General features: G+C 38.2%; 1 protein-coding gene across 5 annotated transcripts in view; it reads left to right on the top strand.

Moving 5' to 3' along the window:
- The window catches only part of ABCC4 (ATP binding cassette subfamily C member 4 (PEL blood group)), a 222,329-nt gene that overhangs the window by 137,824 nt on the left and 64,271 nt on the right, over positions 1-20,234 (top strand). For all 5 annotated transcript variants that reach the window (XM_039837776.1, XM_039837765.1, XM_039837757.1 and 2 more), the window contains one exon: positions 6,075-6,154. In XM_039837776.1, the coding sequence (XP_039693710.1) occupies positions 6,075-6,154 (80 nt within the window). The remainder of the gene's footprint in view (positions 1-6,074; positions 6,155-20,234) is intronic.

The raw sequence follows: 20,234 nt of genomic DNA, 5'->3' as shown, positions 1-20,234 counted from the left end.
AGGAGGGCTTGATTAAGAGGAAACGGCATCTCATGGAACAAGGGTGACTTTCCTGGCAAACAGCTGGAGCTGCTGTCATAGGGCATGTACCTAAGCTCCTTTGCCTTTCATCTTTGCTTTGGATGATGAGTCTGCTCCACTCTCTTGCTTCTCTCATGGCCTCTTGAGAAGGGGAATCTGAATGACTTGATGATTAGTCAGTGGTTTAACTCCCCCCTGGGCATCTTTGGTCAATTAGCTGTGGCAAGGGCTGTGGAGGCTTCCTAAGAGGGCAGCACAATTATCCCAGGCCTGTTCTGTAAAAACAGAGAAGTTCAAGTGAATGGAGATTGCCTGGGAGCTACATTTGTCAGCCAGTGTTTTACAGAGGAGAGAGGGGTAAGGCTGAGCAGATAGGTGGAGCTGAGCAGGGACTGAGGACGTTCTTGGTGGGTGAATAGAAGAAAGAATAGGCTCCCATCAGAAAAAGTATATACAGTCAGGATTGATGCTAGGAAGGCTAAGTAGGTATTCTTTCTGTCTCTTCTCACTATTCCTAAAAATCTTGATAGATTTGATTTGATAGACAAAGTAATGAGGATATCAATGAGATTATTTTAAAGGACAAGTTAAGATCTGCTGATTATTATGTGACATAAAGATAACTCAAAAGTGACTTGAAAGTTTTCATGCTGGGTGTTTGGGCAGAGGTCTAAGGTAGAGTTTGAGAAGTTGGGCGTGGGTAGTGGTGGGTTAACTTCAAAGGAATCTGCTCAATTTAGATGTGTTGAGTTTAAGATGTTTTGTAGGACAGCCAAGTGCACAAGGAAGTCCTTGGCAGTTTGGAAGTGGAGATAAGATTTGTGATGTGTAAGCAAACAGGAAGTCATTGTAACAAAATGAGTGAAGATGAAAAGAACCAGATAAAGAAAAAAAAAAAAAAAGAGCTAGTAAAGGATATTGAAGGAAGTTATTCTGAAAAGTGGGGTGTCTCAGGTGTTGCCCCTCTGCCGTGTGGGAATCCCAGGATGGCTTGTCAGTAGCACCCGCCCTATTATAAAATATTATTGTATCACCCTGACTAAGGTGGGACCTTGCATTCTCCTATCACAATGACTGTTTGAACGTTTGTTAGCTGCAGAACCCTTTCTTCAAAGGCTGTCTGTATTTGAATGACCAGATGGATGTAAGGGGCTCTGTTCATGAGGAGGCTGGTGGGAGGGGATGGGCAGTAAGGGAGAAAGGTGGCGTGTCGAGCTGGGTGAAGTTGGCCTCCATTTCCTCTTCTGCTTCATTCTTCAAGGGGACCTCTGCAAAGTCTCAATCTTCACAAGACAAAGTTAGGAAGTTATTAGACCTAGTGAACTTCAGAGCCCTAAAATCTCATAATGATAATATGAATAACGCCTTGCACGTGTGTGCTACCTTACAGTTTAGAAGGTATCTTCATAAGCATGATATCTTTTATCCTCATAATCCTTTATCCTGTGAGGTAGTTGAGACAAACATTATCATCTCTGTTTTACAAATAAGAGATTTTCATCCAGTGGAGGTTGGATGAGTTGCCTAAAGGGCTGTTGCTGCTGAGTGCCAGAGGAGGACAAGGACTTTGTGGTTTTTCTGGTGATGCTTTCCTAATTCCTATTGTCTTTTTCATGACATTTTTTTTTGAGCAGCCACCATATAGATGACCTACTCTAACAGCTCTTGCTCCTGTTCTTACTCTGGTCTAAATTGAAATTAGTTGGTGTAGAATCATGTAGAAAGTCCAGGCTTACTTGAGTTCCTTGACAGCTCTCTCGTGCACACAGTGATCCTTTTCAGCCCAGTGGCCATCTCCAGGCTCCACTAAGCACCCTCTCCTTTGGACCAGCTTTGTGCCATCATGTGTCATCGTTCCTGGAAGGTACAGGTCATTCTCTGCTCTTTTGGAGAGATTTTGTCCTCCTTTCGATAGGCTGCTTGGAATTAGATTTCACCTGTCACTAGAACAGTAGTTCTTCTACTTATTCTCCTCACCTCTCCCCTGCACGCTCCCCGGCCTCAGAGCTCAGCTCAGACCCAGCATTTCTGGCTTCAGATTCTCTAGGGCTATCAAACCAACAGCCAAATCTTACCAAAAGAGTTGGGTTCTAGAACCATCAGTGAAGCTAAATATGGGTACATATAAAGAAGTTCACAGTATCGAAGAGTCCACAAGATACATATGCTCTTACCCTAAGGTTGGGTGTGATATGGCCTGAAATAGGGTCTTTTTTGCTGGTACCTAAGACCATTTCCATGCTAGAGAATGTGGCTCAAAAGGAAGGAACTACTGACATACTCTACATCATGGATGAATCTTAAAAAAGTTAGGCTAAGTGAAAGAAGCCAGACACAGAGACCCCATAATGTACGATTTCATGTTTATGATATGTACTGAAAAGGCAGATTTATAGAGAAAGTAAATAGATTTACTGAGGCTGGGGGTGGGAAATAGGGAGTCACTATAAATGGCATAGGGGTCTTGTGGAGGGATAAAAATGTCTTAAAATTTATTTTGTGGTAATGATTGCATCACTCAGTTAAGTTACTAAAATTCATTGAATTGTATACCTGAAATGAGTGAATTTTATGAGATGTAAAATATACCTCAATATTTTGATATGTAAATATATCCCTTGTTTTTGAAGAAAAAGGAATGGGGCCCAAACTAGACTTCTAAGTTTTAAATTACAGTTTGATTATAAATAAGCTGAGGAATCCTAGATATGGGAGAGGTGTCAGAATTCTAGGGTGACCGACTCCAGCTTAGATTGTAGTATCAGTTCTTAAAATATGGTCAGTAATGAATTCGTATGTTGACAAGAAGTTTGGTGGCATGTTTCATAATATTTTCTGTCTTGTGGACAAGATAGAATAGTATTAACCAGAGCAGTTAAAATGACCGTGAGTGGTTCTCTGATAGTATGGACCCCAAGGGGTACCTCCCTCTATCTCACTCCTCCTCCCCCTTCCACCTCCCTTCACCCCATTCCTCCTCTCCCCCTCTCTTCCCAATTGTTCTCTCTGTCTCCCCTTTCTTTACTTAAAAAAAAAAAAAAAAAGGTAATGCATAGTCATTGTAGAAAAATAAGAACATTAAAGAAAAAATTAAAATTGCACATACTACATTATCGACTTGTTGTAGACTTGTTTGTGTCCAAAAAATCTGATCACCAGAATTTACTGTTGGCTTCGTGATTGGATATATCCTGTGTAGAATGGAGAGATGGTGTTACCACTTTACTTCCAGGTGATCAAATCATACCTGGGGTATTGGTTTTAATCCTGGGCACAAAGCATTAACTGAGACTGGCCATCTAAGTCTGGGCTGGAGACAATGGCCAAGATAGGACACCATGCCTTATGAAGGATAATTGGGGCACCAAGGACTAGTTGATTGTGAGAAGTCTGGAAAGGATTTGATTAGCTTTCTTCAAGCATTTGAAGGGCTGTTGTGTCAAGAGAAATTAGATTTACTCCATGTGGTTATCAGGACAGAATAAGCAGCAGAGGTTGGATGATCAAGGAAGGCAAGATTCGGTTTAGTGTAAGAAAGCCTCGTCTAGCAGAACAGCCTGAAAATGGACTGGGTCTCCCCTGTTTACAGTGAATCCCCCTTCCTTCTACATCCCTGGAGATATTCCAGCAGGTGCCAAATGTCATTTGGGTCGAGAGGCATGGCATGTGTGTGAAGGGAATTCATCGTAAGGATTTGATTTGGAGACCATTGAGAAAACTTTGACTATGAGGCCGTGAACTTGAAATGACAACTCTGATTACAACAGTCTATTGCAAAACCAGATGAAATACTCTGCAAATATCATTCATTCTCTTGTTTCTTAGAGCAAGCAATTAACTATTAAACCTTTTAATCTAACATTTTCTACACTAAGCTTATTGATGAATAAAATTTTATATATACGTTTTTTACTATCTTTGACATTCAGTTCAGTGATTGTAGTAGCTATGCAGGGAGATGGTTTTTCTCAGTAGTGTTTTCCTTGTATTTTACCTACCTAGCACTGTTGGCTACCTAGCTTATTTACCTTCCTAGCACTGTTACCTAACCATGGGTGTCTTAGACCTTAAGACTCCCACATTATTATCTCTGCATAGCTTTTTTCATGTTTTTTTGTTTTTAATTTGAAGATCGTTTTCAACATTTTTTAAGCTGAACCATATTTGCAATGCTTCTGAATCCTGCCTATGTTAAAAAGTTGTACTTTTCTGTTGAAGAAATAACAAGCAGTTAAACCATCCTTAACATTTTTCACGTGTATTTTTCTTATTTTGCTCTTGATATTTTGAGAAGGTAAAACATAACTAGGTAGGCCACAGAATTCATCAGGATATGTGAAAAATTGCCCATCTGATGTTAATTTTTCTCAAGGACAACTGAGTGAATAATAACCAGGCCTCTTGTCTCTCAAAACCTGGTCTGAGAAATAGCAGGAAGGGCATCGCCTGAGAGCTTGGTAGAAATGCGGTATCTCCAGCTCCACTCTAAAGTTGCTGAATCAGAATCTACATTGTAACTAGTCGACCATGGGATAGCACAGTGCCCAGCAGTAGACTTTCTCAGGTGACATGCAGCAGACCCACGGGTAATAGTAATTATCTCACCTTGGGTTTTTTTTGTTTGTTTTGTTTTATTTTGGTTTTGAGCACCTGTTTACGTGTCTGGCGTGTCTGGCATTGTGACTCGGTTCTTTCACATGCATGAGCCCATTTAATCCTCCGAATTACCCTTTAAAGGAGGTATTATTAGAGGCTCAGAAAAGTTATTACAGGGCCTGCCAAAGGTGTCACTGAGAGATGGTTTCTGGAGTCTGTGTTTTCTAAGTCTGAGAAAGGAAAATTGAAGCCCAGCTTGTAATAGTGTGGCCTGGCCAAGCGCGAAAGCCTCGGATTGCCCCAGCTCCTCGCTCAGGCACACCCTACGCTTCCTGGCTGAGCCCAGGTGCCATGTGGGAGGATTTCAGAGGCAGCATTTCTCCAGCAGTGGAAGCTCAGCCTCTGACCATTTCTCCAGCAGTGGAAACTCAGCCTTTGTGGCCCGGTTATGGCTTGGTAGGAAGGGCCTCCAGAGAAAGTCACCTCTGACAAATGTTGGGAACAGCACGGAGAAGCTCCACATCCACCTCATTTGCAGTTAGGTTTCCTAAAGCATCAATTACAGTTTAGGGCCTAGATAAACACATTTCTCAGGAGTTGCCTACACCAAAATAAGCTGTGTATGTGTGTGCATGTGTGTGTGTGTAGCTTCAATTTTTTTTTAATTAAATCATTTGAAAGACAATCTTTATTAGAAATTAGTTCTGACCTTTCGATTCTGAAGCCTTTAGGATATAATGTTTTCTTGGATTCTGGGGCGGGGGTGGGGCACGGAGAAAATCTGTAATAAATGATCTTTAATCAGTAAATAATATTTCCGTTTTCCTTCCTATATTCCTCTTCTTGGATGTTTAGGAGTAAGTCTGTGTTTGTTGTACCCAGTGCACCTCTGAGAATAACGACTTACTACTCTGGTAGTAAACTCACAATTTGAAAATGACGATTCTAAATTTTTCCAAAATGAGAAGTGCTGTGAACCATCCTGGGGGGAAAAATAGAAGTTAAAATTACATTTATTTAACAAGTATCACTTAGCAAAATTAATTCTGATAACTGAAGCAAAATTGGCGTAACAATTAGGATTAATTTATGTAATTTGCAATTGCTTATTTACCTACCTAGCACTCAGGTTGAAGTTTTAGATGGGATCTAAAAGGAGAGAAACTTCTAAAATCCACCAACATTTCCCAGTAACTGTAACAAGATTATTTTCCCTCCTTTTGAAATCAGGGCCAAATTTCAGCTCCCCGCCCACTGCCATTTGGTGATATTTTGTTTCTCTTTAGGTATCATCTATTTTCTTTTTCTTTACCACTGACATTGGCTTACTTCATATGAATGCATAATATATTAAATATATATGCATTTAAAATATTGTTTTGATTCGTTTGTGGATTGTGTCTCTTAAAGGGTCTGTCTGGCGGAAATGAATAATTTCTCGTATCCTATTCTTGCAGGAAGAATTTTAAATCGTTTCTCCAAAGACATTGGACATATAGATGACTTGCTGCCCCTGACAGTTCTAGATTTCATCCAGGTAATGTCAAGTTCTTAAACAGAAAACAAAAGTTTCCAATTTTCCAGGGCCCTCTCATGGAGACTAAGGGTGGGCCTTTCAGCCTGGTGATGTGTCATGTTATCTTAATAAAAGGTCATGTTTGTCAAAGAAAGGTGTGGTGATGATTTGGAGGCTAAGTTAACATGAGTAATACCTCGTGTGTAGGAGTGGCTACACAGTCATGTCAAGGTTGGTTCGAAGCAGCTACATGCTTGGTAAGTGGTTCTCCATCTGCCTTCCAGGTATCTGGCGTGGAGTTCACTTGAACACATTTCATAATATAGAAACAATCACCTCTCACGGAAAGATAGCCTAGATTAACTAAATTATGCATTGTATTACCACAAAGGAAAAATATTTACTGCACCGTTTTTTTTTTTGTGGATAAAACCAGGTGTGGTTACTTACAAAGAAAAGATTAGTAATAATAAGGTGAAAATAATACTTTGTTAACAAGGACAATAGAGAGCAGTTATTGCAGATGCAAAGCCTTTAAAGGCAAGTCCATTTAAACCAATAATTTGAGTACAGGATCAAAGTCATCTCAGAAAATGTCTTTTTTGTTTTTCTGGGCAGCTTTTCTTTCACATGTTGATTGCTCTAAGTCTTAAGGTGTCTTTTTAAAGGAAAACCAACAATCCCACAGAAATACCTTTTATAAAGCATTTGTTTTGTCTGTGAACTTGAGGTTTTAAAGAATAATGTTGGGTCATCTCATCTCTCATCTCCTCATTCAGTATTGTTGCTCATGTGGGATGTTTTTTCTGTTGTTTAATTCTGTCTACTTTTCAGTGATTCAGGCTGGGGAACTTCTTTATTTCCAAGTGTTTATTTTGGAAATGAAATGCATTAATCAAAAGCTTCACATGTTCTAAAATTGCAGCTGCTGTTGCTAATACTTCATGAACCTTTTTTACTTTCATAAGTGCCAGTTTACAGCAGTCTAATCACGAAGTCATTTTAAAGCCAGGAAGTAGAAATGCTACAGTTGGAGTGTGCAGTTATGGCTTGATCCTGATGCTCCCCCTCCCAACCCCCACCACATACACTTTCTAATTTCTTCTGGGGCCACTGTTATAAAAGGAGACGGAATTACTTAATTTGGAAAATTAGCTATGTCCGAAAAATCAGTAATAGGCCTGGGATGATTACAGGCTTTCCTCTTAGTCACACAGAAATGCAGCAGTGAATATCTGACTGCAAACAGCATAGCCCATGGGCAAAGGCATCCAGTGTTTACCAGTGTGAGGTAAGCTGAGACTCAGGCAGAGTCCTTTTACCGCAAACAAAGATGTCTGATTTTTTTTCTTTTCTACAAACTTATTTTTTATATGTGTCCTGCTGGGTTTAGCTATGTTATTTATCCCCAAGAAGCAATCTTTTATTAAAGCAGTGTCACATTGGACGTGATTGTTAATTAGTTTGAGAAGATTTTGTGAAAGTTTCCGTTTCATTGCAACTGCAAGCTAGGCCATGGTTGAGTTTCTAAAGCTGGCTGGCCTGTGCTTAGCACATAGTTAGCTCTCATTATTACAATCCCTCACATATTTTTGCATGACAGATGGAGAGACAGGGATAGATGCTACCTGCTTTCAGTATAAAACATCCTCAGCCTGAGGAGAGACAATTCTAGTCTGCTGTTCTTTAACCTGAGAGACAAGGGTCTTTTTATTATCCCCTCGCTTAATCTTGGAGAACCTTATCATTGTTGAATACCAGTAGTCCCAATTAGCTGATTTTTTTAATCTAATAGCAAAGGTAAATCTCGCTATTATTGTTTCCAAGAAAGGAGCTTTGTAATAAAGAATAACTCAGTTATCAATTATGATAGAGATCTATTGTCACTTGTTTTGTTTGCAGGTGTCTTTAATAAGGCTTTCCATAATCCCTTCAGGAAGAAATATTTTCTCTTTTAAAAATAGTATTAGCTAAATATAAAAGCTCTGATCCCTGCCATTGTTGTTGATTCTTTGAGGGACATTTCCCAACATTCATTGTTTAAATGGTTGTCAGGAGGAATCAAGTGAAACTTCATAAACAAAGCAGTAACTGGTTCATCTTACTTTGTGTGCAGAAGCCTTTCTCCAGAGGATTTGCATTCGATGAGTGGGCTTTTGACTGAGGTATCACAGGGATCATTTTGAAGTATTTGGGCCTGTTGCTATATTAACAAGAGAAGATTTTTATTAAAGCCACAAAAATGGATTTAACCTGACCTCAAATAAAGGCCAACAAAAATCAAAATGTAAATAGATTTTTTTTTTTTAAGTTGGATAGGACTCTGTAAGGACAAAAACAACCTGGTGGTGTTCTGGGATTCTTAATGGAATCATGTAAACTTAAAATAAACACTATTATGGTAAGCACATAAAATGAAAACTAATTTTCCAAATCAAATACATTATATTCAATTCATTTTCCCCAATCAACCAAATGTTTAAAACCTGTTAGTTATAACAGCCATCTTCTGGAAATTAATTAGAAGCCTATTAGCTCTGCTAGCTGAGCCGAATGAAGAGGGTTGCTCGTTACATTTCTAAATAGGCTCCTGAATTAAAGCGCAGCAAGGTCAAAATGACAATCAGCTTGATTCACCTCATGGCTGTGCTTAAGTGGTTGATCTAGTTTTGGAGTTTTTTGGGGGGATGGTGGTAGGATGGTTAGTGTTTTGAAAGAAATTGAATCTGCTTTGACTCGCTCCTCTAATAAATTTTTAAAGTTGAAGTACTAGTCAGGTAAAACATGCAGGTATTATGAGTATAATCTCTGTGTATAATAGCATCCTCTCAATTGCATGGGAATCTGAACTGGAAATGACTTTTAGGCATCTTTTCTAGCTCATGAAACTCTTCCAAAAAAAGTTTTGTTAGCCTTTTTTGGAATGGAGAGGATAAAACATCGCCTGTCTGCCTTTGCTTTTAATGTCATTAGCAAAACCTGCTACTGACATCAGGAGGCCCTCAATTTTAATGTCTCTCATCAGATTTTCTGGGTAACAATCTGAAGTTTGGAGAAGCTCACGGACTGTGAGTCCTTCTAAACCTAATAGCTGAGTTAATTGAAGCAACAGAGTTTTAAAAGGGCTGGGAATTTCCTTGTGAAGAAGTTACCCTTAGTGTTATCTCGCAGGAGATGTGGTCCTTATCCACCTATCATCTGTTATTCTTAACCGGAAAGAACATGGCAGGATATATGATAACATATAGGATGCAAACTGATAATCCAAAGTTTAGGTGCCTTCATGAACGGGGAATTAAGCTTCCCATTTATCAGAATATTCAAACTAAGATGGTCTTGTTTAATGTTTTTCTCCCTACTACTAAAGATATGCATAGGCTTATGCTTTTCTGGAGAATTAAAATCAAATAGATACAGAACTAATGTAAATTGCATTTATCCATGTGAACTTTTAAACCAGAGTGTGCATGTTTGATTTATTTTTCTGTAAGACAATGATAGTTTTGTTGGTTTTGTAAGTAAGAGTTCATAAATGTGGACCATTAGGTTAGAACTTGATTGTTTCCAGTTGAGTCTGATGCTGAGGAACTGGGGAGAGACCTGAGAGAGAATGCAACCCTTCATTTGTGCCATAGTGGCTAGAGTTGGTGCACTATGGAGAAGCAAGTCAGAAACCAGGGACAGATTTTATTACACTACTGACTAAATGACTGATATAAGAAAATTCTGTTTCGAATGTGGGCAAATTTGCTGGCCACATAGAAGTTATTTACCTAACTTTGTTCCTTGGACGTCAACGGAAGATTAGTATTTGTGTGGACATTTGTGGGTTTTGTTTATTTTTTGTTTTGTTTTGTTTGGATAGTTAACTATCCATATCCATGCTAATGCAATACGGTGACACAGCTAATTTTGAAAATGCGTGTCATTTACCGTTGTCCTGCTTTAGAGTTAGAAAGAACAGTGGGGCTAATATTGGAGATTTTGGAACCTGAATGGAACACAGATGTGGATGAAGAAAGGTCAATTTTTAACCAACGAGGCATTTTGGAAGAGTAGGCCAGAGTGAGGGAAGTTTCTGAATATATCATAGGAAATAATTTATACAATACAAAATAACAAGTCTACAGGTTACCTCAGGGTTGCCCTGGGCTTATCAGATGAGTTAGCCAATGACTCGCAGTACATATATGGCTTATCAAAGTGGTGTTCAAACGTGTTTTGTTTGTCTGCTTGTCAAAAATCATAAAAGCCTTGAGTATTAATAATATTTTTAAAACCAAGTTATTATTAAGCTAGAACATAGTTCTTCACACATAAAAATGAAATAGAAATGCAAATACAAATAGTATAAAGATCTTTATCTAGACCTAAGACATGAGAAATCAGTGAGGAGAAATTTTTTTCACTAGACTTTGGCCTTCAAACCATAGTGTATATTGGTAAACAAAGAAATGAAAACATAGAGGCAATCATTAAAATTCACATTTTTAAGTGTTTGACTGACTTTCTAATACCATGGCACAAATACCAGCAGCATAAATCTAGTCTTTGATTTTCTTGAGAAAGATTTATTTAATTAATAGAGGTGCCATGCCTATGTAATATTCGCAATGTTTTAACAATAATATGTTTTAATTTTAATTTTATTCATGATCAAAATTAACGATTAATAATTTTAATAATACAGATATATTTGTAATATTTGATGGGCAGATGTGTTGTTTTGTGAATATATTTACAACTAGATATATAATGGGAAATCTTGAAATTTCTCCCAAAAGAAAAGCATTATTCTTATTATACACTTGTGATATATGGATTTGTAATTCAGTATTTCTCATTCCTATGACATCGTCCTTTTTGTTTTTTTCCACCAATCTTTTATTAAACTCTTACTATGTGCTGGGATGTAAGGATGAAAAAGGTGGAGCCTTTATCTTCATTCATCTGACAAGCATTTATTGTGTCCTGTGTGCTAGGCACCATATTGAATGAAATTTAATTCCCTTCTTCCATATGGCACTCTTTTCTGGGAGAGACAGATAGAAAGTCAGCAATTACAATGCTGTGTGATAAGTTTTGATAGGAAGGTTACTGTGTGGGAGAATGGATAAGGCTTTAGCATGAGACAAATCTGATTTCCAACCCCAGCTCTGCCATTCATTTCAAAGTTGTGAGACCTCCAGGTGGAGCCCCCCTGCAGGTAGTTGGAAGTATGGGTCTGGTGTAGAAGAGAGAAACCTAGGCTGAGAGTAGAGCCTGCATATTTGTCACTGAGCAAGCAGTAGTTGAATCTGTGAGGATGGTTAAGATTGTCCAGAGAGAGTGAAGCATTTTAGGGGCCAGGATCAGAACTCTGTGGAAGCCTTGATATTTACAGAGAAAACAGAGACAGAAGCCAAGCAGAGGAGACATAGAATGAACAGCAAGAGGGGAAAATCAGTGTTGGGGAAACCAAAGGAAGATAGGTATGTTAAATGCAAAGGGAAGGGTAGACAGAAAGTTGTCATTTGGATTTGGGGATTAGGAGGTGTCTAATCCAGAGCAGGTTTAGGACAGAAGGAGGCCAGATTACAAAGGCTGAAAATCAAAGAGGAGCAGAGAAAGTTGAGAAGAGGGCAGACTACTCTTTGAAGGAGTGTGACTCAAAGAGGACAGGCCCATTGGGAATGCAGGGTCTACTGAGCTGCCACTGGGTTGTTTGGGTTTGTTAGTTTATGTGTATGATGGTGGTGGTAGATGGTAGATCCCTCTGTCTCTCCCACCTTTCAATAAACAGGGATTAGAGTTGTGGTCCTGAGGTACAGTGGTGAGTAAGGAGAGGAAGAAATCTTGAAATTCATCCCTTGCTGTGTTGGAATGCTGACGTGCCGCACAGGAAGTCCTGGAAGGTGAACAGCGGGTAGGAGCTAAAGGCAGTTAGGGAGCCTGATCCAGGAGGACTGCAAAGCTTCTAGGAAGTGACCTTTGATCCAAGATGAGAGGAGAAGACCACTATGGATGATGAGGCAGAAAGTGCTGTTGGAAGCCAAGTTTCCACTTGGGAACCGTTCTCTTCTCTGTGTTGTCAGCTAAGAGTAGGGATCAGAAGGGGAAGGAGCTTAAAGGGAGTTGTTCAGTTTTGTTTAAAAGGGTATAGTTAGTGTCGAGTGTGTATGAACTCATTTTTAATGATTCTATGTATCCTTGGTGTATTTCATAATGCTTAAAAGATACTTGATCATTTTCATTTTAATTTTTATTAAACTTCTGAAGCGTTTATTCTATATACTTTTCCTCAGCTTATTCCTTCCCATTCCCTTAAATGAGAGCTCAGATAATTTATTTAACACTTTATAAGAAAGACTTGCCTTTTATTATTTCTTTGTTTACTCCGTCTTTGCCTGATGAATACCCTGGTACATAGATTAACCTGCCTAATGATCCTTTGATACCAGCAGATACCTTTGTTCTTGATTTCAAATGCCAGCATATTTGCTTATTTCAGAACTTAAGTATATTTTCTTCCCTGAACCAGAGACTCTCATATGTCATAGAAGGGTGAGACCCTTTAAGGGATCCCCAGACTCCAACTTCCTCTGAGACTGGCTGTGGAACAGTCCCCTAACCCTGAGACAGGGACACACAGCCTTTTCTCCCAGTGCAGCATTATCTTAGAATATATATCTAAATAGATTTTATTTTGCTCTGTTTGCTGGTGATTTGTGTTACAAAGGAGCCTATGCCTAAATAGTAAAATTTAAATTTCCTAGCCCTTAAATCTAATCTCTGTATAACTCTTGGGGAGAAATTGCATGCCCGCTAGACTGACTGTTGGTGTGCTCCTGTGTCTGTGTGTGTTTGCATGCCTTTAGCCCATCCTCAAATGAACCTTCATTAAGGACCAGTAAAAGTCTCTCTTCCCCATTAGTGAAGCTTCTCTTGACCACTATATTCTACAATAAACAATCTCTATGCCCTACAAAAAGAGAAGGGGTCCTGTAACAATGGACCAACTTCTGTGCCGAACATATTTCATTTCAGCCTCACTTACAGCCAGTCAGTCAATATTTATTGAGCGCTTCCTATGTGCCAGGCACTTTTCTAGGACTTGGCATGTGGAGCAGTGAACTGGATACTGGCTTCTAGAAATTTGCATTCCAGTGCCAGAGACAGATAGTAAATAGGTAACCTTATATGGTAATTCCAGTTGACTGCTAATGCGTTAAGGAAAGGAAGGTGTTTGTGGGGACTGCTTGAAACATGGTGGTCGACAAATAGGTAATGTTTGAGTCTGAGAAATAAGGAAACAGCCAGGAAAAAGAGATCTCAGGGCATGTGGTGGTGGTGGTGGGAGGAGCATTCTGATGAGTAGGAACAGGTGCAAAGGCTCAAGGTGGGAACAAAGTGGCATGATCCCAGAGAGAGAGAAGGCTAAGTGGAGAGGAGTAAGAGGGCACTTGAGACGTAGGCAGACTGGACCCCATATGCTTCACAGTATGAGGATAAGGGATTTGGGTTCTATTCTGGGTGCAGTGAGAAACCACTGGAACATTTTAAGCAGAGTAGGGATATCATGTCCGTGCATTAGATTGAAAAAAAAAAAAAATTGTAACTCTTACTTTGACATTTCTCATAGAGTTGTTTTGTAATGTCTTAAATCATCAATATATGCATAATCCCTTAAAGGCAAGATTCTAGGGCTGTGTATTCTGTGGTATCCCCTCACCCATAGCACAGCGTTATACACTGAGGTATATCCGTACTAAGCTTTCCGGTTATGAGGTCATGCAAACTGTATTGAGTCAGTCCACATATGGGGAAATGGTTCTCGGCAGTCAGGGTGGGCGTCTATCCTTCCAGCAACTGACCCTTTTTAGGGCAGTGGCTCCCAAACACCAGATTGTACCTGACTAAGGTAATATGAAAATGGGATAATGTAGGATTTTTTGACAAAGCTGAATTTACTTAATTTTGTCTTTAAATGTCTTGAGTTTCTAAATACAGTGGAATTGCTCTTACCTAGGAGTTCCAAAGTCAGCTCACAAGGCGAAAGTCTTTTATAGTCCAAATTACCCATACATAGCAGTCATTCTAGCTAACATTTAGTGATTGCTTCCTGGGTGTCAAGCCCCATTTTTAAATCCTTTATTTGTGTAACTTCTCATTTCATCCTCTTGGCAACCCCATGAGTTATATACAGTTATTGGGCTCGTTTCACAAATGAGAGAAATAAGGCCCAGAGAAGTTACATAATTTTTTTAGGATAACACAGCTAGTAAGTGATTAATTGGAGATTTTTCTTTTTACGCTTTACTCGTGCACACGAAGGAGAAGCAAACTGCTCCTTCCTGTATTTTGATCACACCAGAGTATTCTCATTGATAGAGATCCTAGGTGGAATCTTTACTAATATTTAAATTATTGATCATCGAGTGCCAATACTTCTTCCCCAGCAAAAGTCATAGAAGCGCTCATATAATATGACCCCATGGTATTTGAGATATAAACCTTTTGGAAATTGTGGTACCAGCCTTTTATTTATTTTTTCCTGGCTTTAGAATTCATTATGCGCAAACCTACTTTCCTTCTCCAAAAACGCTTTTGGAGACTTTTGCTGGTTGGTAAAAACTACTATTTTCAAGAACTTTCTTTCTTGGTTTTGTGGTAAGCCTGATCTCAAACCCTAGTACTAGAGAAATTATGACTATCTTTTAGGTACAAGCATCAGAAAGCTCAGGAAGTAGAGGATACTATATTTACATATAATTTGATGCACATTTGTTTGAAGTGTGACATATATGACTCTGTAGTAATAATGTGTAAACAAGGAAGGAGAATTGACTGTGATGGAAGCAAATGCACGTTTCTTAAGGTTTTGTTTAAAAATAGAAGCATAGCTTTACATTAAAACTTTATGAACAATGGGTAATTCTACATTATACTAATACTGGTAACTGGAAACACATTCCTAATAGAAAATGTCATAACTATACTAAAGTTAAAAGTTAAATTGTTCTAGAAGTAACATACAAACTGCATATGATAAATCTATCATTTCTATGGAAAAAATACACCTTATGGTTTAATTAAATGGAATATCCATGTAGCACTTTAAAATCTGAATACTCTGAAATACTATCAATAAAGGATCTAAACTCCTAAGTCCAAGATTTTATATTGTAGTTATAGCATTCTTTTCTGTGAAGTGAGGAGAAGAGTTGTGATTTATTTCATTTCTGACAGCAGAGCTTGTCAGAGCTTTATTATATGTATATGTATGTGCATGTGTAGACATAAATACACACATACCCTCAAGAAGCCAGTTACATTGATAAGTAACTTTCAAATCAAGTAGCTGGTTGCACATCTTAAATTAATGGCTGGAACATATGGTTTATGCAGGGCTTTAGGTGAATTGGTCTTCATTTTACATGGCCTTGAAAACTTGTCTAAGGAATTTATATTTGAACCTATAGACAGTTGGCCTCATCCAACATCTTTGAACAGGTAAGTGGCTGCTTACCATGTAATTTTAAGGTAAAACAAGGATGTGTGTATGTGACATCTCCTTTGAAGATATTATCATTCCCAGTGGTGGACATAACTGAAAATCAACAAGGCCAATAATTTCGTTTGTGCTGTATGTGCATGGTAGTTGCCCCTGAATAATGCCTATAGTTGCTTCCTTTAAAGGATCTTGGTATATTTAGATTTCTCTCTCCTGTTTGTGGTCACTTGAAAAAGTCTTTGTGGAAGAGGCCTCCTTCCTTTTCCCTTGCTGATTCCAGCCAGCATCTGCGTCAGCCTCTCAGCATTGGATAGCAGGCCACCTTGTTCCATGCTGGGCTTCAGTATGGCTTCACTGGGCTTTTGGCTCTGTTGGGGACAATGCCAGGGCATCCAGGTTTATTGGAAACCTGACAGTGTTTGATGATCTGATTCATTCTATGATGCTTACTGTTTTCAGGAGAAATTATGGAATAAGCTAGTGAAACCAATGATGTCCCTAATATTATAGCTTTATGGCCATAAAGATTACTGCATGAGTTTATATCACAGAGATTCTAGGTATATTATCCTTGAGATTTTAATAGACATTTGCATGTAGATTCACTCACTGAATCAAAATCAATTGTTTTCAAAATAGACCATTGAGCACCAAATATTTTAAGTGAATGTAATTTTTTATAATTTCTGAAACTGCCAAGTTCCCAGATAACATTGAATAAGGAGTCTTGATTGTCTAGAGTTCTTGCCATTAAAATCATCACTTCCAAAAAGTCTTCCTACTAGCAAAACAAGTGAAAATAATGGTTAAAATGTGGAAGGTGGATGTGGCCATTTAAAAAATTTTTTTTCATTTGGGACTGCTCTGAGCATGTGAACTTGCACATAGCCGCCCTCAGCAAAATGCTGTAATTTATTGAAGAAAACTGAATTGCAGAACCTTTCTTCCCCACACACCCCTCATCCAAAAAAAAAAAAAAAAATATCAACAGCTTGACTGAGCTTAAATAACTGACTTTTCATATTCTTTCATGGAATACAAAGGGCTAATCCTGAGGCTACTTGAGCCACCAATGCAGGCAGTGATGGGGACCACCATGGAACATGTCATTCCCTCCTCACCACACACAAAACACATTGACTGCAGCTTTATGAAGTGAAAATGCCCAAGAAAAAGAAAATGTGAAGGAGGTGTCCTTAGTTATTTCTTTCCAGAGGGGGAGTGTGAAAGAAAAAGCTGCTGCATCTGGATATTGAGAACAAAGCAAGCCTAAGACTTGGGCATAATAGGTTGGGTCACTTGCTTTCATAGAAGCAAAAGAGTGGAACTGCCTTTACTTGTCTCAGTACCACTGACCCTTGCATTTCATTGTGTAGAGATGTCAGAGAAAGTGTGTAGAAAGCATTCCAGCCTCTTTCACTGAACAATGACTTTGTCATTTTGAGATTTCTATGGTGTGTTGACCCCTTCCCTGACTCCCTCCCTCAAATCCCCCTTAGACAAAAGAGATTGTTAGTTAGGCTGCCTTTCCCTCATTTGAAAGATCTCTGTTTTACCGACTCTTTAAAAGTAAACTCATCCATTTTAACTGAATCACAGTGTTTTCACGCTTTTAAAATCAACAAAAGCATTTTAGTCAGAGCATTTGCAAGGATGGAATATTCTGTGAAAATGCCAGTCCCAGAGATAATGATTCATGCAAACTGCCAAGTTAAAGTGGTTTTTCTTGTTAATAGAAAGGAAAATTGATGATATGGGTTACTGGAAATATTTACAAACACTTGACCCTCGGGTTTCTGAGATCAGGGTGATAAGATTCACACAAGCCCACTCATACGATTCCTTTACCTTTCTTTTTTTTAATAAAAGATGAGATGGTTGGGTTTGTTCCAGTGTTATGGTTAGCACACTTAGAAAGCAGTACCATCCACATCAGCATGGTGACAGTTAATCACCGGGGACCTTCCCAGGCTGGCAACCACTGTTCCAATTTGTCTGTCCCAGCATGTGTGCTCCAATGATAATGTTTGTAGTTTAACAAGAAGCTAATTAAGACCTAAAAGAAAAAAAAAAATAAAGATCTCATTTTTATCAAGCTTGGTAGTATTGTGCAGAGCATAGAACTTTATATTATAGCATTATTGGATGATGTCCATTGCAAAACAATAGTGGCCACTCACGGGGCTTTCTCTCCTTGCCATCTTGCATCTTTAGGAATGATCAAATGGACAGTTGTTGCTAGGGAGAGGAAAATGGCTAAATATTTACGTACTTTGAGGACCTTTAGAGTCTCCATACGCTATTCTTGATTACATTCATTCAATTCTATCTAGTTCGTGGTAAGATGAACAAAAAAGGGGTGGGCTGGAGATCTTCAGTTTTAGTAAAGTCTTGTACTTGCTATTTTGTGTATGGCTGTGTCTCTTAAATCTGATGTGGAAAGTGATTATAATCTATACTGTCTTGTGGTTATCTTCTGCTTGTGCGTTTCATGACTGACTTGATTCTTGCAGCCTTTCTCTGGGTTCTCTAATTATCATCTGCATTGAGTCTCCAAGCAGATAGTACAGTTCTAGCATCTTAACAAAAGGCCAGCGCCCTATGGGAGATATGTCCAGTGTGACTCAGGAGCAGTTTTTTGTTGGAGGCACACAGGCTAGTTACCATCAGCTCTTACATGTGCCCCCCACCTTTCCCTACCCACAGTGTACCCAAGAAAATCACCATGTGACATTATGGTTGTGTACTTTATACATTGCCAACACCTGTCTGAGCATAACTTAAGGAATGGGAATGGTGTCTTTATTTTTCTAACCTATTGCTATTTTTATTGAGGTATAGTTTATATATGTTAATTATGTCTTGTAGTTTGGTGAGATTTGATAAATTGTGTACATCCCTGCGACTACCACCCAAAACAGGACATAGGGCATTCTCATCACCTCAGAAAGTCTCTCAAGCCCCTGAGCAGTCGATTTCCACACACACAAGCACACGCACACACACACACACACACACTTCTTCCAGATTTCTTTCAACATAGACGAGTTTTCTTGTTCTTGGGCTACATTTACATAAGTGGAATCCATACAGTATGTGTTTTCTGTGGCTGCCTTCTTTTGCTCAACATGTTTTTGAGATCCATCCAGTTATTGTATGTTTCAGGTTTTTTTTTCTTTTTTTCCTGAGTAATATTCCATTGTATGAAGATACTACAGTTTATCTGTTCTCCAGTTAATGGACATTTGGGATGTTGACAGTTTTTAGCAATGAACTTTATTGTACAAGTGTTTATGTGGATACGTATTTTCATTCCTCTTGGCTCAAATACTTAGGAGTAGAATGCTGGGTCATAAGGTAGGTGTGTGTTAACTTTAAAAAATTACCATAAAGTTCTTTTAAATACTTGCACCATTTTTCACACCCACCAGCAATATAGGAGAGTTCCGGTTGCTCTACAGCTTTGGAACATTTAGTATTATAGTCTTTTGATTTTAGCCTTTCTAGTGGGTATGACTGGTCTCTTTGTGGTTTTAATTTACATTTCCCTGATGGTTAATGATACTGAGCTCTTTTCATATGTGCTGATTGGCCATTCGGATATCTTCTTTTGTGAATTATTGGTTCAGATCTCTTGCTGACTTTTTTTAAAATTTATAAAAAATCTTTTTATTGTTGATATATAGGAGAGTATATGTATATATTTTTAATAATGGCTTTATATATGTGTTTAATACTAGTCCTTCGTGAATATTTTCTTTCAATCTGTGGCTTGCCTTTGTATATTCTTTAAAAAGTTTTTTTGATTGAGGTATAGTTGACATATAACATTATATTAGTTTTAGGTGTACAACACAATGATTTGATATTTGTAAACACTGAAAAATGATCACCACAATAAATCTAGTTCACATCCATCACATTACATAGTTACAAAAAATTTTTTCTTATGATGATAAATTTTAAGATCTCTCTTAGCAACTTCCAAATATGCAATACAATGTTATTAACTCTAGTGACCATGCTGTACATTACATCCCCATAATTTATTATGTAACTGGAAGTTTGTATTTTTTGACCCCTTTCTTACCTTTCTCCCACTTTCCACCCCCTGCCTCTTGCAACCACCAGTCTGTTCTCTGTATCTATGAGCTTGGTTTCTTTGTGTTTTTGGTTTTGATTTCTAAGTATAAATAAGATCATACAGTATTTATCTTTGTCTGACTTATTTCACTTAACATAATGCCTTTGAGATCTATCCATGTTGTCACAAATGAAAAGATTTCCTTCTTTTTATAGCTGAATAACATTCCATTGAGTGTATAGTGATGTATACATATATGCATATATATGCATATTTATGTGCATGTGTGTATATGTGTACATATATACACGCACACACATAGTGATATATATGTCATTTTCATTATCTCTTCTTTAATTGATGGACACAGTTTGTTTCTGTATCTCGGCTGTTGTAAATAATACTGCAGTGAATATGGGGGTGCGTATATCTTTTTAAGTTAGTGTTTTCACTTTTTTTATATTCCTAATGGAGAACAAGTTTTAATTTTATTGAAGCGTAACATTTACCTTCTTTTTTTTTCT

This window comes from Pteropus medius, unplaced genomic scaffold (genome assembly GCF_902729225.1).
Source record: "Pteropus medius unplaced genomic scaffold, Ma_sr-lr_union100, whole genome shotgun sequence".
NCBI classification, from domain to species: domain Eukaryota; kingdom Metazoa; phylum Chordata; class Mammalia; order Chiroptera; family Pteropodidae; genus Pteropus; species Pteropus medius.
The sequence above is the reverse complement of the archived record's forward strand: the minus strand, read 5'-3'. Positions and strand labels throughout refer to the sequence as shown.